Consider the following 24,643-nt stretch of genomic DNA (forward strand, 5'->3'; position numbering starts at 1 on the left):
CTGGGCCTCTGTCCAATTCTAATGACCGCCTGGGCTGGATGTAGGGCTTTCATAGCTCCTTCTGCAGGTCATGGGCCTGTGCCAGGAAGGGACAAGGACAGCTGGGCTGGAGTTGGCAGGTGGCCTTTGGCTTTTGGAAGCTGGCTTGTCACTGGGATACAGGAATTCCAGGAGTCTCAGGGGCAAGATGATGACCAAGGAGACACTGGGCCTTCAGTTTCTAGAACAGGCTTCTTTTAGCTGCTTTCTGAAAACCTCCTTCCCTTGTGTTGTCTTGTAGAGATTCTGAGGCATATGGGACAGTCACTCGGCAGCAGGGGCCAGAAGGGAAATCAGCATTCTCGGTCCCCGACCTACTTTCATTTGATCAGCTCTGACTTTTAGAAATTGGCTGTTGAATTTTTTTTTTTTTTTTTTTAAAGAAATCCTGCCTGGACTTCCTGTGAGGAGGTTAGAAAGTTGACGATTGGCTTCTCTCTGTCTCTTGGCTCACTGGACCACCTTCCATGTCCCTTTGCTACCTGTCCCCTCAGTTTGCACACTGGTTGGAAAGGGCCTCTCCCCACTGCTGACTTCCCCACCCTGAGCTAGGGTCCCTTCCTCACTTCCCCAGGAGCGCTGTTCCCATGCTGTTGGTAACTGGGATCCCTGGCTGGGTCAGGACCCTTCTTGTCAGATTGAGAATTTGGGACTGGTGTTATTTTTGCCACGTTTGTAACTGAAAGGGGGACTGAGCTCAAGGCCTCACTGGGGCTTTGGCCACCACAGGGCCCTGGTCTGCTGGCTTATCGGTACTAGGGGCTTTGGAACGGAGAGTAAAGTGCGTAATTCAGTGTCATTACGTGGGGCATCGGACTCTGTTCATCAACTTGTGTCAGCTGACCTGTGACCCATCTCTTGACTACCCTTTCCAGCTTGTGGGCCGAAGCTGACCAACTCCCCGACGGTGATTGTCATGGTGGGCCTCCCCGCCCGAGGCAAAACTTACATCTCCAAGAAGTTGACTCGCTACCTCAACTGGATTGGTGTCCCAACAAAAGGTGCGTAGGGTCCCCAGCTAGGCCGTTCTGTTGAGTGCTGCAGCCCTGCATGCCAGACCCCCTCAGCTGTAAAAAACTTGACCTTCACCTCCAGTTACTGGTGCCTGTGGGCAGGGGCAGGGGTGGCCTGTCCTGGGGCTTGGAGTCTGATCTCAGTCCCATCCCAGCTGTGTCCCCACCATACTGCGTCAACCGCCCCTCCTTATCCTTTAGGTTTTGTCTCACTGGCCATTCTCTTTTATCCCCACTCCCCAAATCCTGTCTGATTCATGTGTCAACTCCTCCATGAAGCTGTCTCTGGCCACGTCATTCTGTGTGAATCTTTCGTGAAATTAGTGTGGCCCATTAGTTGTGACATTCCTCTGACCTCCAGTGCTCCATACTTTCATGCTGTCAGTGATACTTTTATGAATCTCTGTCTGGTCTTCCCAACTAAATGAGAACTATCTTGAGGACAGCGGACAGTGTTTTATATTTGTTGTCTCCTATTATGTCCAGTCAATTTTTCTTTTGGTGTTGGGGCTTGAACCCCAGGGCTTTGTCCATGCTAACGGTTGCACTCTACCACTGAGCAATGCACCCACTGCCCCTTAACTATCCCCTTGGCACCCTTTTGAGACCCACTCACTTGGGTACCAAAGGCAGAAATCATTATTCCTATTTTTGCTAGACCTGTGGCCAACCCCTCTTCCACCATGTCGTGATTGACTGGAGGCTGGCCACCTGAGATGGCCTCAGGTAGAGCCAGTGGCAGTGGGTACTGTGATTTGTTCTGGGAAACAGAGCTGCTTGCTCTGGGACTGGGAGGTCCTGGGACTGGGAGGTCCACCCTCTGGCTTCGTGCTGGATATAGTTATATTCACTGGCCTGTGTTGGTGGGGGGTCGGTTTTCTGTTTCGGTTGAGATGTGTTTGCAGTTGGCTGTGGGCCCCTGCCTCTTGCTGGGTCATCCAGGGCTGTCCTTGTCTTTCCGTCTAGTGTTCAATGTGGGCGAGTACCGCCGTGAGGCCGTGAAGCAGTACAGCTCTTACAACTTCTTCCGCCCTGACAATGAGGAAGCCATGAAAGTGCGAAAGTAAGACATGGGCTGCTTGCTCGGGGTGTTGGTTTGCTTGGTGTCCAAGCCAGGTTCTGTAAGAGGGAGGGAGAGCCGGCCTGCAGTGTGGCTGTCCACTGGTGGTCTTCAGCTGGGTCCAGTGTTAGGGCAAGCCCCTCGGCATCTCTGAGACTGAGTTTGATCAGTTCCCAGATGTCCTGAGGGAGCTGATGTGGGACAGACCAACAACAGCAGCCACATCCTGAGGGTGGACAAAGTCCTTTTCATTGGAAATCATCTGTTTGTGTTTGCAAAGGGTTTCTTGTTAAGCCCAAGGCCTCCTGAAGCCCTTGGGCGCTGGTGTTCAGTCCTGGCTGCACCTTTAGGCTCAGCAGGGGAGCTTGTAAAGATTCTCATGCCGATGCCAAGGCTCCACCCAGGCCAGCCTGGTGAGGATCCCTGGGTGGGCTCTGGTGTCAGTTTAGTAGCTCCTCCAGGAGAGATTCCAGTGTGCAGTTAGGAGTGAGCACCATCTCCCAAGGGAGCCTTTAACTGTCTGCAGGGGGCCTCTGACTGGAAACCTCTAGACCCGAGGAGGCCTGGCTGGCACCTGGCAGCATAGAACTTGAAGGGCAGGTTCTCGTGCTGGGCAAGTGGGGGTGCTCGGGCTTCCCCGCGCACGAACTGCGCTGAAGTGCGGCTTCTCTTCCTTCTGTGTTGCAGGCAGTGTGCCTTGGCTGCCTTGAGAGATGTCAAAAGCTACCTGACAAAGGAAGGGGGACAAATTGCAGTAAGTCTGGGGAATACAGCTGGCTTGATCTCCTGCCCCCCCCCCCCCCCAGCAGGGTGATGACCTCACTGGCCAGAGTGGTGCTGAGAGCCATTATAGGGATAATAGAGAACCAAGAGCCTCTGGCCCTGAGGGTGGAGAGAAGCAGGTGACTCAGGAAGGTGGTCTTGGGATGGCCTTGAGATGCGGCCCTGCTTTGCTGTCTCCTGCCCCTCTCTGGGCAGCAGGATACCTTCATGGCAGGGCCTAGGTTGCTGCCAGCACTATAGCCAGTGTCCCTCTGTGTCCACCCTCCCACTTCATGTCTCTGCTGGTTTGTTTGCTTTTCCCACCCCTCCCCTCCTGTCCCTGAGAGCTGTAGCTGTGGGAGAGGGGAGGACCACTGGGAGCACACCCCTGGAGAGGCTCCTGGCAGGACACACTCTCCTGAAGCATATTTTTAGGCTTATTGTTGGTAAATATTATCAAACTCAGATTCTTCTTCCTCACCTTTCTCTCTACCAGGTGTTTGATGCCACCAACACTACTCGAGAGAGGAGACACATGATCCTGCATTTTGCCAAAGAAAATGACTTCAAGGTGAGCCAAACTTCTCACTTTGTCCCAGTAAGCTCCGGGAAGAGGAGGACACCTCAGAGCCCAGCTCCTTCCCTGATCCCTGCCGGGTCCTTTGCCTCCTGCCACCTGAGTTTTGCTGACTGTAGAAAGGGGCCGGGCTCAGGTTGGGGAGGTGCTCCTCTGTGGGGAAGGGGAGGGATCGGCTCCTCGCAGGTGATTGTTTTATGTCCTGTGGTAGTGACGTTGGAATTGGCCCTTGGTGATGTCTGTTGTGTCCTAACATATCTGCCTCGCTTCCACCAGGCATTTTTCATCGAGTCCGTGTGTGACGACCCTACAGTTGTGGCCTCCAACATCATGGTAAGACCGTCAGGAAGCCCCACACACATGTAGCCGCTCTGACTGCAAAGACATTTGTAATCTTAGAAAAGTAGGGGCCCAGGTTGTGAGGTGGACATGGGGCAGGGGCGGGGGCAGAAGGGCAGCGGGATGTGTACCTCAAGAGCCTGCTGCCCTGGGCTGGCTCTACCCAGGGTCCTTGAGGAGACTTGGCAGGAAAGTCTTGTTGGGAACCTGAGAGATTTCCAGTGAGGAGATGGGGAGCAGTTTCTGCAGGTGACAGGAGCTTGGCAGTGGAGTGGCCACAGGTCTGTCTGGGATCAAGGGCAGTTCACCCCTCCAGATGGGATAGGAAGCAGCGAGCTGATCTCCTCCGCTGAGAAAGCCTCTTGGGTTGTGTATAAGCACAGGTCTCTAGGACTTGACATACTGAAGGCAGAGTCCCCAGGCTTGGGAAGAAAGAGTGTAGTAAAACTGTTCTCCTGTTAGTACATCTAACAGACTTCTCCATTGTGCCAAGGGGAGCTGGAGGGTACTTGGCAGCATGGTTTGATTAATTCTTAATTTTATCATAACTATTGTATTGTACATAGAAATGGTTTGTGTGAAGACTTTCTCTTAGGTCACCTTTTCATATTGTAGACCGTTTTCTTTCTAGCTTAAACATATCAGAATAAGACACATTCATAAAGAAGAGCAGTTCTTTTTGGATAGTGAATGCTATGGTATTGTTGCATACAAATAGATCTTTCTTTGTGTATGTGGTGCAGGTGGTGAAACCCAGGGATGTTCTGCCACTGAGCTAGATCCCCGGCCTTATTTTATTTTGAGACCGTATCTCACTAATTTGCCAAGGCTGGTCTTACACTTGCCGTCCTCCTACTTCTAGTCCCTGGGGATTTCAGGCATGTGCCCTTGTGCCCGGCACAAATATGCATTTTTAAAGGAATTCTAAACACACATTAGCTTCGAATATTGGTCCTTTTCTCCAAGGCAGAGGATATACTTACAGGCGTTGGTAAGAAATGAGTTCATATTTCAGGAAGAGCTCTTTGAATTGAGGAAAACCTGTTCAAATGAGTTTCAGTGGATCCAAAGGAAGAGGCTCAAAGTACAAGGAAACAGGAGTTGAATAATCTGAACAAAGGCCTTTGCTGTTTCTTTGGTTTGACTTTCCTTGTTCCACTTGGTAGAGAAGCCAGGTGCAGCTGGGAAACCATTTTTCCCCAGTGAGTTGTTACCAATGTGCTTAACTAGCAGTTTTTTTTTTTTTTTTATTTTAGATGTTTATGGACCTTTATTTTATTCATTTATTTACATATGGTGCTAAGAATCGAACCCAGTGCCTTACACAGCTAGGCAAGCGCTTACCACTGAGCCACAACCCCAGCCCTTAGCTATCAGTCTCTCTTTTATCCTTTAATGTTAACGCAGGTGGTCATTTTCCCCAGCCCTCTGGGTGCAGAAGCCTCTTGCTTTGGTTAAATCTTGAAGCAGCTTTGCAGGTTAGGTATGGGAACTGGTGAACTTAGATTTATTTATTTATTTTTTTATTGTGTGATACATGTTACCATTTTAGCGGCCTCACCAGGCCTTTAGGTCTGCCCATCTGTAACTGCACCATGAAACACCAGCTACCCGCTGACTTGGAGCCCTGAAGTGCCCCTGTCTCCTAGTTGTGATGGTTGTCAAGGACAAAGGAAGCACAGGCATTAAAAAATCATGAATTTCCCTAAAATCTGCCTGGTTCCTCGGACCTACTGTGCCCTTACAGGAGAGGGCAGCTTCACTGAGGAGGGCGGCCCTTGGAGAGGTGTGGCCCCAGGTCTAGTTAGACAAGCAGTTAGTCACAGACAGCCACAAGTGGGTGCTGCCTCTGTCCAGGTGAATGGATAGCACACCCAAGGTCAAGGGCATCCCTAGAAACTGTTAATGTGCCTTTTGACCTGCTCCTGGCGTGGGGAACATTACAAGTGCTTATGTGGGATTTAGCTGAATTGAGGGCCAGACTATCTGGTGGTGACTCAGTTACGGGACTGATCCTGACTCGGTGGTCTGTTGAGGTGTTCATTACGGGATCCTTGTGGATTTCCTGTGTCTGTCCTTGCCGCCGGTGTTTCTGTCTCCCCTGGGCATTCTCCCCATGTAATCATGGGACTCTGAGTCAACCCCCAGTTTCTTTCTTTTTTTTTTTTCCCCCTCTTAAACGCTGGGTAGGATAATCTTTATTCTGAGCCTTTCTGGGCTTTCCCCTTTTGAAAGCTCCAAATCCTGCTTTATCTAAGCAGAAAGCCTCCCAGCGTGATTCATCAGCTGCCTCTTTGTGGCATTACAGGAAGTTAAAATCTCTAGCCCGGATTACAAAGACTGCAACTCGGCAGAAGCCATGGACGACTTTATGAAGAGAATCAGTTGCTATGAAGCCAGCTATCAGCCACTGGACCCCGATAAATGCGACAGGTAATTCCAAGAGATGACCATCTCTGAATTACCTCAATTAGGGCTTTTAATGTTCTCTTGATGTTCCCACAAAGCATTTACCCCTGAATACTTCCATAAACTCTCCTTAAAAAAATCATGTGCCTGTACACATGGCATAACAAATCCCACTATTTATAGTGTACCAGTAAAAAAATGAGATTATTAAAATGTCTTTAAAAACATCTTTGATTACAATACAAATATTTTTGACAGCCCGTAGAGGTGGAGGAGGGGTGCCCACTTGAGCCCTGTCTTGCTCCTGTCCCCTGAGACTTCCTTCATTTCTTATCCATTCTCTCACTTTTCTCTCCCCTCTTCTCCTGGGTGGCCAGCCAGCTTCTTGGCCAGACCCTGCTGTGGGAACCAGCCTTGCCTTTCCTCTCTGGCTCCTGGAGGGGAAGACGGAGTCTGCCCCGGAGTGTTCGGTCCCCCGCATTGCCATTTTCCCAGGGAGCGAGTCTCTGGAAGCCGGCCCAGGCCCAGGGGTGGGTGTGTTAGTGGTGCTGTCCAGGGAGGCCCCAGGGGTGGTCCTCAGTGGTGTTTCTTTGTAGGGACTTGTCATTGATCAAAGTGATCGACGTTGGCCGGAGGTTCTTGGTGAACAGAGTTCAGGACCACATCCAGAGCCGCATCGTCTACTACCTAATGAACATCCACGTGCAGCCCCGCACCATCTACCTGTGCCGGCACGGCGAGAATGAGTTCAACCTCCAGGGCAAGATTGGCGGGGACTCGGGCCTGTCCAGCAGAGGCAAGAAGGTAGGAGGAGAGCGGAGAGCAGGGGCTGGGGGCTGATGGGTGGCAGGAAGGGGCTGGCTCCCATGTGTAGGAGGGTGGTGGGGTGTGCCTTGCCTCCTGTCATTGACTCACTATACTGTGTGTGTGTGTGTGTGTGTGTGTGTGTGTGTACTAGGAGAGGACAAGCAGAGCCACGTCTCCTGGGCTCTGAGGAGCTTGTGTCCTGTGGGGTCAGCCACCCTCAGTACTATGGGTCCGTGTCAGCCCAGCCTCATGGGGGGTGTGAACCCCGCGGGACCCTGCATCACTATGTCCCCCCTCCCTGTCAATTGTCAGTTTGCCAATGCCCTGAGCAAGTTTGTGGAGGAGCAGAACCTGAAGGACCTCCGGGTGTGGACCAGCCAGTTGAAGAGCACCATCCAGACGGCAGAGGCGCTGAAGCTCCCCTATGAGCAATGGAAGGCGCTCAACGAGATCGATGCCGTGAGTCCCTGGACTGGTGTGGCCGTAGAGGGGGAGGCTGGGGGCAGAGAGGTGCCCGTGTCCCTGGGGCATCCTGGGTGGCTGCCCCAGGTCTCCTGCAGAGCCTCCTGCCATGGTCCCTTTGCGTGTGTTCCCTGGAGTGACTGCGGGTGTTTCCATCAGGGTGTGTGTGAGGAGCTGACCTACGAGGAGATCAGGGACACCTACCCTGAGGAGTACGCGCTGCGTGAGCAGGACAAGTACTACTACCGCTACCCCACAGGCGAGGTGAGCTAGGGGGTTGCCTCCTGTCCCGTGCTCTCTGTGGGCCTATGAGGAGGTTGGGTAGGTGGTGAGTGCTGTGGGTGGGCTTGGCATAGAGAGGGCTGCGGCCCCCCATTCTGTTCCCTACAGGCTCCTTGTTACCTCTGCCAAGATTCCACTTAGGAACTTTGCTGTTTCTTTGGTTTGACTTTCCTTGTTCCACAGCCTTAGGGGAAGTGCAGTTTTATTTTCCCATAAGAGAAAGTGGGGAATGCATGGTTTTGACTCTGCACTCTTAGTGACGTGGGACGAGGCTTCGCTCGGCACCAGAGCTTGAGATAGCAGACAGGCCAGGCCCCAGGATGTCATCTCGTATCACTGATGCTGGGGTCTGAGCTGATGCTGGCAGAGGGCATTTCCCCTTGTGCAGCCGGTCACCCTGTGGTGCTGTGGGAGCCTGGCCAGGCCCCTGGTGGACGCCTAGTGTGCCCTTCCTGGCCATGCCCTTCTGAGCATTTGTCATACCGCAGTCCCTGGCCGGCAGCATGCTGCCCTCTTGTCTCATGCTGGCCCTCGCTCACTGGGCTGCTGGTTAGAAGAGGAAAAGGAAGGAGGCTGGGAGGGGCCCAGGTGAAGAGGAGCTTTGCAGGTCTTTATTTAGAGACAAAAACCATACCCCTTTTTTTCACATTTGTTGACAAATTTATCAATTTTAACCATGTTAAAATATGTGAGTCAGTGGGTTTTATTTTATTTATTTATTTATTTTTTTTTTTAAAGAGAGAGTGAGAAAGGGAGAGAGAAAGAGAGAATTTTAATATTTATTTTTTAGTTATCGGCGGACACAACATCTTTGTTTGTATGTGGTGCTGAGGATCGAACCTGGGCCGCACGCATGCCAGGCCAGCACACTACCGCTTGAGCCACATCCCCAGCCCCGAGTCAGTGGGTTTTAGTAGACAGTTGTCCCTTGGTATCTTCAGGGAATTGACTCAGAACTCCCTGAAGATCCCAAACCCTCTAGATAGTTACTCAAGAAATTATTTTTGCATATAATCTAACACACATCCTCCCCTATACTTGAAATTATCTCTGGATTGCTTACAATAACAGCATAATGTAAATACTCTGTAATCAGTTGTTAAACAGTTGTTTAGGGAATAATGACAATTTTTTAAAAAATCTGTATTCAGTCAGTCAGATGCAGTTTTTCCCCTCTACACTAGGTGTTGAACCCAGGGCCCCCCACATGTGAGGCAAGTACTTTACCCTTGAACTATACCCCCAGTCCTTTTTTATTTTATTTTGAGATGGGGCCTTGCTGAGTTGCTGAGACTGGTCTCGAACTTGTGGTCCTCCTGAGTCACTGGGATTACAGGTGTGCCACTGTCCCCAGCTGCAAACTGACATCACCTGAATATTTTCAATCTGCAGTTGGTTGTGGAACCCACAGAGGCAGGAGGCTGGCTGTATTCACAGTGCCATGTCACCATCACCACTCATTCCAGAACATTTCCCTCATCCTAAAGGAGACCTCAGATTTGTTGTCAGTCATTCCAGATTCCCCCTGCCCTGGCAGTCATGAGCCTATTTCCTGCCTCTGGAGTTGTCTGTTCTGGGCATTTTGTAGAAGTGGAGTCATGCAGTAAATGTGGACTTTTGTGCTTGGCTTCTTTGGCTTGACATAAAAGGTTTTGAGGTTCCTCCGTGTTGGGGTGTGTGTCATTCATTCCTCTTTATGGCTGAGTAATATTCTGTTGTACAGTCTGCACTTCCTCAACCACCTCTGTCCCTCATCCCCTTGGAGAGGTGAAGGAAGAGGAACGCACTCAGAAAAGCTGGCAGGTGTATGTTCCCCTCAGGATTTTTGTGTTCACCTGCAGAGCTGAACACCCATGGGATAGGTAGATGGATGGGTGGGAGGGTGGTTGGACGGATGGATGGATGGTTGGATGGATGGGTGGGTGGGTGGGTGGGTGGAATGACCAATCCTGAGCTCTCATCCATGATGACAGAAGGTTGGTGGTAGTGCTATTCCCCAGGCACCTTCTGCTCTAACGTGTGTCCCATCCTTGTGCTTAGTCCTACCAGGATCTGGTCCAGCGTCTAGAGCCTGTGATCATGGAGCTGGAGCGCCAGGAGAATGTGCTGGTCATCTGTCACCAGGCTGTCCTGCGCTGCCTGCTGGCCTACTTCCTGGATAAGAGTGCAGGTTCGGTTTGGCAGTCTGTGGTTTTGGGAAGGAGCGGGAAGAAAATCTGGCCCTTGAGTGCAGGTGGCTGCAGACCCGTGGTTGCCCACCCTGCTGCGTGTCTGAGTGTTAGGAGAGGCAGGACAGGGCTCTGGCTCCCAGCCTGCAGCAGGGTCCTCTCCTCCTAGCGCCACCTTGTTGGCCCTTGGGAACACTGCTCATCACGTTAAACACAGCCTACCCAAAGCCCTCAGCTCCACACATAGAAGGGTCTTTGGGTGTTTGTGTGTGTGTAGGGGGTGCATCTCTTCTCATCAGTCCACTTCCAAAGAACAAAGAGCCCAGAGAACGCTAATGAGAATCTTATGCCCTAGACAGACCTGAATTTTTGGGAAAATAGCTTTTTTTTTTAAAAAAAAAGAGTGTGGGTTTTGGGTTTGTTTTTATCGTATCTTTTGATTAGGTGTCTTTTCCTAGGGTCACCCTCCTTGGGCAGGATGACCTGAATATTGGGATGAGATGCCCTTGCCCCAGCACGGCTTCTGGGGCTCCTAGGGCTCCTGGTGTGGGCCCACAGATATCCCTTGACTCTTCCTCCTGCCTCAAGTCTTATACCTAATTGTGGGACCATCTCTCTTTTTTCAGAAGAGATGCCCTACCTGAAATGCCCCCTTCACACTGTCCTGAAACTGACACCTGTCGCTTACGGTGAGTAGCAGCCCTTTCCAAGCACTGCCTCTGGGGTCTGTGTCTCTGGGTGGCCCCTGGGAGTTGTAGGCGGGACTGTCCCTTTAAGAGAAGCTGTTCTCTCCCCCATCCTTCGTCCCCCCAGGTTGCCGTGTGGAATCCATCTACCTGAATGTGGAGTCAGTGAGCACACACCGGGAGAGGTCAGAGGTGAGTGGAGGTCTCTCCATGGATGATGCCCCCTTCCTGGCCTTCCTCATGGGAGGCCTGGGGAAGGCCCCATGAAGTTCTCACGGAGTAGCTTGTTAGCCCTTGGCCTGGGTGGCTCCCCCGGTCAGGACCTCTGTGCTCCTGCCCGTTTTCCTGTGGCTCCTTGGGATCTGTTTATTCTTTTTCTGTCTTTCCCTGCTCTCTCCCTGCATTTCTACTTGACTGGAGAAGGGCGATTATCTCCCGTTGAAACCTCACCCTAGCACAGTGTCTGTGGCTTTTTTCAGCCCCTAAAACTGCTTCCAAGTTCCAGAATCCTGGCTCTGACAGGATCAGCCTATCATCTGACGGGTCATCTGTATGTGCTTAGGTTCAGAATCGGCAGGAGTTCAGGTGGGAGACGTGAGGGATGGCCAGTAGGAAGGATTTCAGGGCACCCAGAGCTTGGTCGTTTTTGTCTTCCACGGGGAGCTCTGAGGTTTTGGGGTCACTCAGGGCAAGTCTCTTCCTGAGCAGATTGCATCTCTGTCCAGGAGTCCATTGTAAAAGTGAGTTTGAATTTGTTTTCTACAGGCTGTCAAAATGCGTGCTTTGCTAGTGTAGTCTTATACCGACCGTGACTTTCTGTGGAGTCCCCCATCTAAGGAGCTTGGCCATCAGAGTTTGGCATGAAGAACACATGAGACGTTAGCCAGTTTACTGCCCAGCTTCATCTGTGGAGTGAAATGAGAGGCCGATGTCCCTCCGCCGCCTCACCCTGCCTTTGTAGTCCTCTCCCCTCTAAATGAGGTCCCTGAACCTGCACTTCCTTAGCCCTGTGAGGATGGCCCTGGCCTGGCGCGACCTGCTGCTCCAGACCTGGGGTCTCAGAACACTTGCTTGCGGAGCACCAGAGTGGTGCAGTGACAGAGAGACCTCAGGGCAGAGGCTCTGGGCCAGGGCCTGTGGGAACGATGGTGTCTGGTCCTAGCTGGCAGACTCTGCCTGATGCCGATTTTCCTAATTTTGGTCTCCTGGCTGGTTTGGAAGCCCCCGAGTCCCGTCCTCTGGCAGGGTATGGCTCACGAGAGTGCTCAGCAGGTGCATGTGCGTTGCAGGTCCTGGGCGAAGGGGACTGGCACCGACACCTTTCTCTCCCTCTCCTTTGAGCCTCAGACCCAAGTCTTTCTCTTGGGCTCCCCTCTGGGGCCCTTTGGGGGCTGGAAGCAAGGTTCTTTTCTCTGACCTCCTTCTCTGCTGTGATTGAAATTATCCTTCTCCCTACTGTGTGCACACTGTCCCTGTCACATGGATGCCCTTTGGAATGATCAAGGGAAGGAACGGGAGGGAATCACACCTGTCCCCGATCAGAGGTCGTGGCACAAACACGGCCCACTGCCACTCACTTGGTCCAGCTGTGGTTGTGTCCATAAAACCCAGGAGCAGGGGGACTTTTGTGTGGCTTATCTCCCTCCCTTCACTCCCTGTAACTATCGCCTTCTCTCTTTTGTCTTTGTCTTGCTTAGGATGCAAAGAAGGGACCTAACCCGCTCATGAGACGCAATAGTGTCACCCCACTAGCCAGCCCCGAACCCACCAAAAAGCCTCGCATCAACAGCTTTGAGGAGCATGTGGCTTCCACTTCTGCTGCCCTGCCCAGCTGCCTGCCCCCGGAGGTGCCCACGCAGCTGCCCGGACAAGTTAGTGACTCCCCTTTCCTACCTGCCTGCGGGGGAGCATGGCTGGGGTGATGGCCATGGACCCAGGATGTGTCGTTTGTGAGTGTGTGAGTGTGTGTGTGTATGTGTGTGTGTGTGTGTGTGTGTGTGTGTACGTGTGTTGGGGGAGAACACAAGAAGCCCTCTCTGAAGACCTTTCCTTGCTGACAACTGTAACTGCACATGTCCTTCTGAGGTTGTGATCTTTCCTGGGCAGAACTGGGCAGAGCAGAAGAAATAGTGAAATGCCCAAGTCCTGTTCACGTAGGTGATAGTTATTTCTAAAATGGAGTCAATAGCCATCCCCTAGTCCCGAAGTCTGTCCACGTGGATAGTGGGCATCATTTCTGTCCTACCCCATAGCCGGGTATTTCTCTGACTTGTCCTCTTTGCTGTCATTCCCATTACAGAAGAGCTGGGGCCCCGCAGGCCCTGGTCTCTGTCCAGAGCTAGTGTGATCCCCTTAGAACTGGGCAGCCTTTGCAGGCTGGACAGCCAGGAGGGAGCCACTTCTCACACAGGTGGTCAAAACCAAACCCAACCCACCTGTATTCCACTGTTTTCACTAGCTCAGAAAAGTAAAGGCGGCAAGTTTTTGTTTTTTGGGCATTAAGATTTGTTTGCAGAAAACAAGTACCTTCTTGAAAGGTAGCCAAGAAGCTTTGCAAATGTGTGAGATATAGAATCCCCTAGGTTCCAATTTAGGTGCCACTCAGAGGGGTCCCTGACCTCTGCCCCTATGCTTGACCTCTCACAAATCAATATAGGTTGAATTTCAAATGGGCTTTGTTTGTGACCTCAATGCTAGGTGCCCTGGCAAGTCCCCAACTCTTCCTGCCTTCCCCAGAGCTTCCTTAAGTCTCCTGGTGTCTGGGATGTAATGTGGGAAGAGTGCTGCAGCCTCTGCAGGTCATTTAACTTTCCCTGGCTTCAGTGTTCTCATCTGTGGAATGGGGGAATAAAACCTACCACAGAAGGCGGATCAGATTTTTTTTCCCGCCATGCCTTTAACCTGTTGTCTGGCACACAGTCAGAGCTGAATACAATGAGACAGCAGTGTGTCTGGCGTTGGCTGTAGCTCTGCCACTAGCAGGAATGTGGCTCTTAATGGCCCTGACCCTCAGTCTCTTGGCTTTGCTGATGAGGAGTGGGGGACCTCCAATAAAATTCCTTTCAGGTCTCGAATCTGAGGGTTTTTAAATGAAAATCAAGCAGAACTGAAATAGTCTTTCTCTGGCATTTTATTCTGGTATATCCCTGGGTCTTCTTTGGAAGTGCAGAGGTGGCCCTCGCAGATGCCTGAGAACACTTGCTTCAGCAGGGGCAGGTGACATCTTGAGCTGCACTGGCCCTGGTCATGTAGGACACTGTGGCAGGAGCCCTGTCCTTGCTCCCCACTTCAGAGCTGCCCCGGCTTTGACAGGACGGTCCTCCAGGATGGCCCAATCCCAGGGCTGTCTGGGAGCAGCTGGCTGGGCCAGGTGTGGGGGTTAGCGAGGGCTTGTCCTGCCAGGTGACGTTCTGCCTCCTGACTGACTGCTCTCTTTCTCTCTCTACTTTTTCTCCTGCAGCCTTTGCTAGGGAAGGCCTGTCTGTAAGTATTTCTCTGAATAATTCTGCTGCTTATACTCCTTCCTTCCTGCTTGCCAGTTTGGCCTCCTGCCTGTTAGAACACTGAGGATAAAGACAGGTTTTGTGGAAGTCTGAAGTTTCCCTTGGGGGAGGAGGAGATGGACGTGGAGGAGGGAGGTTAGGAACATTTTAGTGAGGAATGCAAGAGGGACTGTGGCCAATCAAGGTTCCTCATGGGCCCCTGCTGTTGCATCCATGTGTGCCCTCTAAGGGTACCAGTTTGGTGACATGCTGGATCTAGGCCTGCTACCATTGCCTTTTATGCCCCCACCCCACCCCAAGCATACTTTCATTTTGAAAGAACAATTTAGCCAGAGTCTAATCTTCAAAACGAGGACACACCTGGTGGAGTGTGGCCAGTTGGACTGAGCCCTGCTTCCTTTCCCTCCCTCCAAGGAGCCCCATGCTCCAGAGAGGTCTTCGTGGACCCTGTACTTGGGGATCCTGTTGTTCTTTAGGAGAACCCACTCAGCCCTAAGTTGCACTCGGGACCGGGTGCAGCTTTGACATCAGACCATGGGGTTGCCTTTCCCCTTCCCCTGGAGGGCTCTGCTGGAACCTCTAGTTCAACATGGGCTCTGGCAGCCACTGGGGAGAGAATGTAGTGTTTCCACTACTCTGAGTCCCAGCTGCAGACGGTGCCAAGGCCTTCATATTGCAGAGTTTTAATAGCTGCCACTGTAAAATGCTACCCTCCCCACTTCAGTGACACCTTCCCCATTGATTCCCTCTGCCCTCATTAGGTTACCTTGATGAGTTGATGTTGAAACCTGGAGTGGTTCAGCTGGACGGCAGGAGGGGCTTGGCAGCATGCCTGGGCTTTGGTAGCTCTGCAGTCAGATGTACCTCCTAGGGCGGTACAGCTCACAGAGAATGCAATGGCTCATCCCCCGCCTCTCTGGTCCTTAAATAACCATAGGAGGTGGCCCCACCTGTTCCTCCCCTGCTTAACAGATGAGGGCTGATGTCAGGCAACCGGCCCACAGCCGTCCAGCTGGTAGGCAGCACAACTCAGACCCAGATGGGCTTCCTGCCTCTGAAGGCTGGTGTCTTCCTCTCTGCCAACCTCTGGGAACAGCTGGGATACTTGCCCTGCCTCTGTCCCGAGGCCCCGGGTCCTTGCAGCCTATGGGGTACTGCTAGCTGCTCTTGGTTTCTAGTTAGGTCCCAGAGCCTCTCGCCTGCAGCTGCTTCCTTGGTTAATGATGTCCTGTTCTTTAACATCTATCTTCTAAGAGCAAGAGGCCTTTGCCCCTTTGGAGCCAAGATCCAGCATATGGGCTACTGGAAGACCAGGGTTCTTATATGACAGCCTGCCTTTAGGCTCGGAGCCCATGGTCTTGCACATGCTGTGTTCCTTTTCAAAGAAGGCTTTCTACCGGGAGGGGGGCATTCTAACGCTGTGCTTTCTCAGCTCTAGGGTGAATCTATTAGTGCTCTGGACTAGAATTCCTCCAGTTCAGTAAAAATACATACTATACCCCATCCCCCTGACTGGTCAGAATTCTACCCAGAATCCCAAAGTCTAGCCCTGCTTGTGAGAGTAACCCCATGAATTGGATCACAGATAGATCTGATTCTAGGAATTGATCTCCGGATATTAGAACTCTGGGCAAGTTAAAGCAATTCTAGGACCTGAACTTGAACTGTAAAATGGAGAGAACTTTACAACTTTGTTTATTTTTTTATTATTTATTATTATTATTATTATTATTATTATTGTACTGGAGATTGTACCCAGGAATGCTCTACTACTGAGCTAAACCCCCAAACATTTTTCATTTTTATTGTGAGACAGAGTTGCTTCGTTGCCCAGGCTGACCTCAAACTTGCCAATCCTCCTGTTTCAGCCTCCAGGTCACTGGGTTTACAGGCATGTCCCTGTGCCTGGCTTATAAGGCATTTTAATAGGACATAGATATAACACTTAGCAAAATATCTAGCACCTATGTGGGGCCTGATGGACAATGGCTGCTGTTATTATTAGGGAGGGACTTGGTGTCCTGGGCCTCTTGGATACTTCCTGGCCTCTTTGGGTCTGAATCTGCATTTTGGTGCTCCTGTGTTTCTGCCTCAGCCTGGTGGCTTTTCTTCCCATGAGCAGCTGGAGTGCTTAGACTTGGGTGGAAGGGATCCCCTGGGTGTGGGGCCAGTGATCTTGGCTTCTTGGCAAAATTGGCCTGATGGCCCAGACCCTGTGCTCTGCAGTGTCTTCCTGGGGGGCTGGGTAATCCATGTGAGGTGGAGACCACCTGGCATTCAGGATGTGTTCTTCATTTTAAAATTTCATGTGTACTCTAGAAAAAATACTACTGAAAGATTTTTTTTTTTCTCTTCCCCACTATGCTTGAAAGACGAACTGTCTGTCACATTTTCTCAAAGTTTTCTCCTTACTAACCTTGGAAAGGTAAATGCCTGGTGCATGTCCCTCTGTCCCCTCCTGCATCTCCAAGTCATGGCATCTTAGCTGTAGGGCATCTCGATCAGTGTGCAGAAGGCCATTGTGGTGTATGTGGCTCATGTGTCAGTACCCAAGGGTATTATGAGCAGTGCTATCGTTGTGAGGTCTGTCTTCTCTGTGTGTGTCCTGAGCCGGGGGCCTCGTGACTGAATGACATACACATGACCCGCCTTGTGGCACTTGGCGTTGTCCTTGCATTGTCTTCATACGTGAAAGCTGGGGGCCTATGGTGTCCATGGTAGAGCAAGGCCACGGCCCCTCACTCTCAGATCCCATGGCTCTCTAGATGTAAGGACTAGGCCACTTCCAGAGACCCACCCTATCATGGAGGGTGTCAGCTGCCTGGGTTCCTGAGTCCTACTTGGACCTGGGTGGTAGTTCTGGTGCTGTCCAGACCTGTAAGGCTCCTCTCTCCAGCTGGGGTGCTCAGGGTGAGAGTGTGAGAGGTGATCCCTGCCTACCTGTCTGCCTGGGCTCTGTTCTCTTCTCAGTGTTGTTGGAGACACTCAGAGTCAGAGAGAATACTATAAAAATTGTGTTTCTTTTTTTTTTCTTTTTTTCTTTTTTTCGAGGGGCAGATTAGGGAGTTCAGGGAGAGACTCCTGCTTTGCAGTGGCAGCAATCGTGTGTCCCTAAGTGATTGAAGAATATTTTTAGGGAGGTTTTGATACGAGCCAGTGCCTTGGGGATAGCACTTCCTCCTAGGGTCACTTTGATCAGAGCTGGAGCCTCCTCTGCTTGGCCCCTTGCCACATCCAGCTATCCCAGTCAATCCCCTGTGCACTCCTCTTGAGCTCTGGGCCCAGATCCCAGACACTAGGGCCCGAGTCTTGAATCAGGAGACAGGACCTGTGCTGCTTCAGGTCCCCCAGCCCATCCTGGCCTGCCTGTGGCCAGCAGGGAGTCCCTGTGTGGGTGCAGAGAACAGCCCTGGGTTCCTATTTGACCCACTAGAGCTTCGGGGTCCTGAGCCACATGCCTGTCCCATCTTCCTTCCCTACCTCTTTCTGGCAGGAAACTAGCCTGTGTCCACCCCGCCTCTCTGAGCTGGGGTTATTCTCTGTCGTGTTCTGGACTTACCTGGGCACTCTTCCACCTGTTTTGTGATGATGCCTCTCTTGGGTTTTGTTCTTTGTTGGGGTAGAGGGAGGGGAAGACGTCTCACTGGCATGGCTTTGAGCCTTGTGCTAGAGAAATGCGGTTGGATACAAGTCCTGATTCCCTCCCCCACACCCTCTTTCTCCTGAAAACAGAACATGAAAGGCTCCCGGAGTGGCGCCGACTCCTCCAGGGAACACTGAAGCAGACACATCCGGTTCCGTTCCATTTCCACTTCTGCAGCTTAGCTTGTGCCCACCTGTCTGCCTGAGGCCAAAACAATCCCCAGGACTTCTGGACCAGGCGGGGGTGGATGAGAAGGGGAGACTGCTGGCTGGAGAGCAGCTGTACCCCACGGTTCCCGGATGACCAAGGAGACAACAGCCACGTGGATCCCTGCTCAGACCACGAGCTGTGGGCCTCCCCGCCCTGTATGCTCCCGAGGCTTCCAGGGTGTCTGGCCTCAAGTCCTTCCACCAGGCTTGAGGAGGACAGTGTATAGAGGAGGAGGTGGGAGGTGGGACCCCACTGGACCCCACTATTTGATTTTGTTTCTGTGATACTGCCTGGCATTTGCCTAGCTGGGGAGATTCGACTAGCAGAGAATCCTGAAGTTAAAGGAGGGCAGATCCTAGCTGCGGAAGGTGGAGACTCACGTGGCTCTTTGGTGCATCTTGGCCTGGGAAGGTGCCTCATGGAGAGAGACTTGGATGCATGCAGAGTTGGGACTTCTCCTGAGAAGTCCCTGATCTGATGTTCACCTGTCAACAGAGCAGTGACGTGCTCGGACTTCCTATACATCCACATGCCTCCTTAGCCCCGAGTTCAAGGACAGACTGGCTGTGTAGGCAAAAGGAGGTATTTTGCGAAAACGCAACAGATGAGCACCTCCAGGGGCCTTGGAGTCCCTTTGTTCCCTACGTGGACCTGGAGGTGCCGGAGTGCATTGCTCTCCCAGAGCTGCTTGCTTTTGCACGTTTTAAGGTGACCTGAAAGTCATCCCTCTTCAGGACTTACTTAGAGGCTGGGGCGTTAGGCCCTTGGGGGCTTGGAGCCTCTGGATGCGAGGAGTCGGGCAGACCCATGAGATGGGGAAGCTCAGAGCGTTTGCATCATCGTAAGACCAACTCTGTGTGATGGCATGGAGAAGAGCCAGCCTCCCTCCTTCTGGGTGCTTGTCACCACCCATGTCCCTAACTGGGGTCAGTGGTCCCAGGTAGGCCCATTTCAGGCTGCTTCCTCTAAGAGGTTGTCAAGTGTCTGCTGTGTGACTGGCACCACTCTGGGCACCTTGGGGATTTCAAAAGTGGAATGTCATCCTTGCCTTGGCGTCGATGGCATCTGTGACATGTTTGCAGGTATTGAGTGCAGGGCTTATGGGACATGTGGTTCTAGATACCTGTAGTTTCTGTCAGTTTCTCCTCCCTAGTTGCCTCAAAAAATGGGGTAGGAGAGGGTATCAGAATATCTTACAGAAGAAACTGGAAACTTGGCAGTACAGTTTGTCCAAATGACCCTTGAAGGATGTCTCAAAGCTGGTGCCAAAGGTCACTTTTCTTCCCACTTTCTGCTGTGGATCCTGGGACCATGCCCTTTAAGGGGACAAGCCTGGAGTGAGGGTGGAGGCCCAGACACCTGAAGCTGAGCATGGAGAGAAGAGCTGCTTTGTTCGTTGAGAGGAGCCCTTTAGAGACTGCATGTTTCCCTAACTGGGATTAAGTGGGACACGGGGACACGCTTCAGATACTGCACGATTGAGGTTCGTACTTTTCACACCTTACCCTTCAATTCCTTCCTGCCTACCCTACCCCTTTTTAATTGGCAGTCTTCCAGAGAGCAGGACTATCTAGGTGTACAGTCCTTACAGTGTAAGACTTGGGGTCCTTCCCTTCCCCAGTATCTTGAGTCACGTCAGGTTGTGTGTGCAGCACATGCATGTGCATGAGTATTTAGGCTGGTCATATTTTTGGACCCGAGAGCCCTGTAGCTTTGCACCTGAGGGTGGTCTTGTAGCTGCCACCCTGGCCCTGTCCTGTATGAGCTGATACAGGTAGGGACTCCATGAAGATGTGTTCCCCTCTCACCCCTGGGGACCCGGAATCACATGAAGAGGGTTTTGCCTAACATAGGACTACGGTTTGGTGAGAGACTAGATGGGGAGAGCATGTGGATAAGGTCAGGGAGGGGAGATCTTGGAGAAGGGAGAACTCTGCTTCATTTGAAAGCCAGTAACCTAACTTTTGAAGGGGTGTCGGCTGGTGGGTACATCTGACACTCAGTCATGGAACCTCTGCTTCTCCTGTCTTACCCCCACCCCACCCCCAACCCCCCCAAAAGAAAACAAAACTGGGACCAATTTTTTAAATTTTACGCCATATTTGTTTTTTGGGTAAGTTTCCCCCTTTCCTTTGACCATGGGCAAAGCATTCTGGGGAAGAAAAACTGTTTGAACCACACCAATGATATTTTCGTTTGTAATACTTGAAATTTATTTTTTTATTATTTTGATAGCAGATGTGCTATTTATTTATTTAATATGTATAAGGGAGCCTAAAAAATAGAAAGCTGTATAGATGGGGTTTAATTGTTAACGGTTTTGGGGGCCTCTTATGTGTGACTTATGACTCCTGTGTTCTGTATATTTGTCTGAATTAATGACCTGGAATGAAGCTGTGCTAGCTTTTAAACAGGAGATGCCTTTGAGAAATTTGTATATTTTGCATTTGCGGATCAATAAAAATAACTGTTTGAAATACGCTGATGAAGTGGACCCTTGATTGGTTTGGGGGGCAGAAAGGGGAATCTTCTGACATTCATGGTCATGGGACCTCTCAGCTCTTGACCTACCCCACTTCATTGTCTTCCTTTAAACATGGCATTCAAATGCAGACTGTGTGCTGCCTACATTGTGGGAGAGTAAGATGTGTCAATTTTTTTTTTTTTTTTTTTTTTTAAGGGCTAAGGATTGAACCCAGGCAAGGCCTTCTGTAAGCTAGCAAGCACCCTCCCAGTGAGCTATATCCTCAGTTTTTTTTTTTTTTTTTAACATAGGATTTTGCTAAGTTGCTAAGAATCTTCAAAAGTCCTTGAGGCTGGCCTCAAATTTGTGATCCTCATGCTTCAGCTTCTCAAGTTGCTTAGATTACAGATATGTGTCACTCTTTGGCTTAGACTTTATTTTTTTTTTCTTCAATAAGACATTTAAAACATTTTCTTTTAGTTACACATGACAGTGGAATGTATTTTGACATTATACGTATATGGAGTACAATTTCTCATTCTTCTGGTTGTACATGATGTGGAATTACATTGGTCAGGTATTCATATATGAAACATAGGAAAGTGATTCATTCTATTGTCTTTCCTATTTCCTTCCCCTCTCCCTTCCCTTCACCCCCCTTTGTCTAATCTAAAGTACTTCTATTCTCCCCTACCTGCCACCCATTATTGTGAGTTAGCATCCATACACCAGAACATTCAATCTTTGTTTTTAGGGGGGTTGGTTTATTTCATTTAGCAAGAAAGTCTCCAATTCCATCTATTTACTGGCAAATGTCATAATTTCTTCTCTTTATGGCTAAGTAATAGTCCATTGTATTTATATACCACATTTTCTTTATCCATCTGTTGGAGGGCATCTAGGTTGGTTCTGTAGTTTAACTATTGTGAATTGAGCTGCTACAAACATTGATGTGGCAGCGTCACTATGGTATGCTGATTTTAAGTCCTCTGAGTATACGCCCAGGAGTCAGATAATTCGGGTCAAATGGTGGTTCCATTTCTAGTTTGTAGACTTCATTTTTAGAGTAGTTTTAAGTTGACCGTAAGTTTCCTGTGTAGGGTTCCTGTGTATGCCGCCTGGCCCTGCATAATCTCCTTGCTTATTCACATCTTGTGCCAGTGTCGTCTGTGTGTTGGGACTGATAGACTGAAGTGGGTACGTTATTAGGAGCTATAGAACGTGGCCTGCCTTAGGATTCATGCTCTGTGTTGTGCAGTTCTTTGGGTTTGACAGATGCATGATGCTCTCTGTCTACCATTGCCACTTGAGACGGTGGCCTGTCAGTATCAGTCCCTTTGTTCCATACCCCTTCACCTCCTTTTTCACATAGTGGGTCTCACGCCAGCACTGTGTCATATAACAGGCCCCACAACACTGTAGGAAGCCATGCTTCATTTACTTTAATTTAATTTAATTAATTTATTTATTTTTAAAGAGAGAGACAGAGATATAGAATTTTAATATTTTTTAGTTTTCGGCGGACACAACATCTTTGTTTGTATGTGGTGCTGAGGATCGAACCCAGGCCGCACGCATGCCAGGCGAGCACGCTATCGCTTGAGCCACATCCCCAGCCTGCCATGCTTCATTTTAGTTCCTCTCATTTCTCACCGTTCCCCACCACTTCTAGTCATTTCCAAACAGGAAAAAAAATTGATCACCTTCGGTAATTTCTTCACCTCTTATTGGCTGCCAAGAATTCAGAGACCTTTTTTCACTCTTGAGCATATGTCTTTATCTCTACAGATTAGACCAAGTTGAGGGCTGGATGAGTACTTGTGGGCTCTGTCTGAGCACCCACTGAAGCATCCCAGAAATAGCCCTGACTCCCAAATCAGTCTCTCTCCATCCATCCCTTCCACTTTGCCAACACTAGCTGTGAGGAGAACAGGCACCCTCCATTTGGCATGTCCGTAAATGAATCCTGGGTCTGGGATTTGGAAACAGCATGATAGGGAGCATAGTATTTGATGAACTTGAGGCCACGCTCCCTGAATTCTAGGCCGTGTTTGAGTTCACGTTAGACTTTGGGTTCAGGGGACATTACAGTGATCTTGATAGTCTTTGTCCCAAAATCTGGCCCAGTCTTTAGGATTATCTTCCAAGAAAATTTGAAGACCCCTGTAAAAGATGATGTGTACATTCTTTAAAATGCAGAGCCACTGGGTTGTGGGAAGCTGCAGTGGATCCAGGACCTTTTGTGCAAGCTCTGAGATTATCACCTGGGCCTTGAGCTGGATCTCCCACCATCGACTAAACTAAATGTTGAAGAATGAGTAAACAGGCAGATGGCTTTCAATTTGTATTTCAAACTAATTTGGAGGTGAAATTTGTCGTAAATATTTTCTCAGCATGCCATTTTCCTTTGATTTACCGTGGCTTTTGATGACCTTGATCTCCAAACATTTTCATTGTGGAATCTCAGTAATTCCTTTGTAGTTTCTTTTGCTTTTTTCAAACTTGGTATTTTCCCATCCAGGACTAGATATCCACCAATACTCTTTTTAATAGTCTGATTTTTAAAAAACACTTAAGTGATGTGTGTGGTGTGGTGCTATCACCAGATGATCACCCCCCACACTGCTAGTTAACCCCGTCTTCGGGTGCTGCTGGCTACGTAATTTGAAGTCAAGGCATTCTCAGTGGTGCCTGTTGAAGAGCGGAAAGTGAGGCTGAGGGCGGAGTGGGACCCCCGTGTGGAAGTTCCTGTTGGGCTCAGCCCTGGTCTAGAGTGGGTACCATTTTGCTTTGAGGATGCCAAGCTCTCCCAATCCATTCCCCAAGAAGAGGGACACCTGCAGCTCCATTTTCTTTAGAGATCCTTTCATGGGGAAACCAGCCTTCCTAAGCACCCACTCGCTCACTCCACGCTCTGCTGGTCCCACTGCTCCTTCCATATGTCTCATTACAGTGTTCAGGACTCCTTCTGTCAACCTTCCAAGCTGAAGTTGCTGGCAACAGACACCAGCTTCCGCCCTTGGGAGAGTGATTATTTGCAGTCCACCTGGCCCTGGAGACGAGAGCTTTGTCGCTTTGAACAAAGTGCTTCCCTTCATAGTTGACAGGTCCCTGCTTGGGGACAGCTGGATTATGCCAGTCCTGACCCATCAGCCTTTTGACCCCTTTGCTGGGGCCCCAGCCAAATGGGACGTGCCTGAGCAGTTAGATGTCAGGGCTCATCGGCTTGAATGAATTCAGTTGTTCTTAATCAGAGTGGCACAACACAGTCTCCTAGAGAGGTTTCCCCAGTGCACACATCCTGGTCTCACTCCAGGAGCTTGGGATTTGTAACTGAATGCATTACAAATCGGTGTTTTGCGGGGAGGGTTTGAGGTGTTCTAAGATCCTGAGAGAGAGTAGGTGAGAACCACTGGCCCAGAATGACCATCGTAAGTAAAGGGAGAGTGGGGTATATCCCTTCACAAGAGGTGTGTATGTAAGATGGTTAGACTCAGAAGCAGACAACAGGAGGGTGATTGCCAAGGGCTGGGGGAGGGAGACATGGGGGTTTGTTTTATGGGGAGAAAGTTTCAGTTATGCATGATTACAAAGCTGTAGCCATCTGCTGGGCAACATGAACCTGTAGTTAACAGTACCTTATGTGCACTTCAAAACATGCCCAGTGACCTGATCTCAACTTCTTAACACACATCTAAAACATCCAAGAAACCACAGAACAAAAGGACATTTCAGGAGGTGAAGAATATGTTTAGTATGTTGGTTGTGGTGATGGTATCATGGATACATGCCTAATGTTTTGGTAGACCAATTATAGCCCAAATAAAACAAAGAACACTAAAAACAAACAAAGAACCACCACCACAACAAAGTGCATGGATTCTATTGCAAATATCTGTCACCGTGGGACCCAATCTTCTTTACCCTGGTCCCTGGGGTGCGGTGGGGCCTCATGGTAAAAGAACAACCTCGACTGCCCAGCAGTTTACTGTTTGGGGTGAGAGGGGTTTGTGAATGTGGAAGCATAGTTTCTTAAAATGTAAATGTTTGTCTTTTCTCCTCATCGCGGCAGTGTCTTCCAGAAACCACCGCCTCCCTAACACATTTAAATCAGGTGGTCAGGGCTGATTTCTGACCTCAAAGATTTCTGCCAGGTAGAAAGCTGAAGCAACCTAAAGCACCAAACCCCTTCTCCCAGTCTCTAATTGTCTTTATTTAT

At 50.2% G+C, this 24,643-nt stretch overlaps 1 protein-coding gene across 4 annotated transcripts in view; it reads left to right on the top strand.

The window, feature by feature from the left end:
- The window catches only part of Pfkfb3 (6-phosphofructo-2-kinase/fructose-2,6-biphosphatase 3), a 78,476-nt gene extending 58,036 nt beyond the window's left edge, over positions 1-20,440 (top strand). For 2 of the 4 annotated variants that reach the window (XM_076832394.1, XM_076832392.1), the window contains exons 2-15: positions 915-1,040; positions 2,019-2,115; positions 2,800-2,866; positions 3,371-3,445; positions 3,728-3,784; positions 6,099-6,223; positions 6,796-7,003; positions 7,319-7,465; positions 7,628-7,732; positions 9,791-9,920; positions 10,545-10,607; positions 10,732-10,796; positions 12,302-12,475; positions 17,840-20,440. In XM_076832394.1, the coding sequence (XP_076688509.1) occupies positions 915-1,040; positions 2,019-2,115; positions 2,800-2,866; positions 3,371-3,445; positions 3,728-3,784; positions 6,099-6,223; positions 6,796-7,003; positions 7,319-7,465; positions 7,628-7,732; positions 9,791-9,920; positions 10,545-10,607; positions 10,732-10,796; positions 12,302-12,475; positions 17,840-17,887 (1,487 nt within the window). In that variant the 3' untranslated portion in view covers positions 17,888-20,440. The other 2 variants (XM_076832393.1, XM_076832396.2) reach the window with 2 other exon arrangements.
- The last annotated feature ends 4,203 nt before the right edge of the window (positions 20,441-24,643 follow it).

Source organism: Callospermophilus lateralis, chromosome 13 (genome assembly GCF_048772815.1).
Source record: "Callospermophilus lateralis isolate mCalLat2 chromosome 13, mCalLat2.hap1, whole genome shotgun sequence".
Lineage (NCBI taxonomy): Eukaryota > Metazoa > Chordata > Mammalia > Rodentia > Sciuridae > Callospermophilus > Callospermophilus lateralis.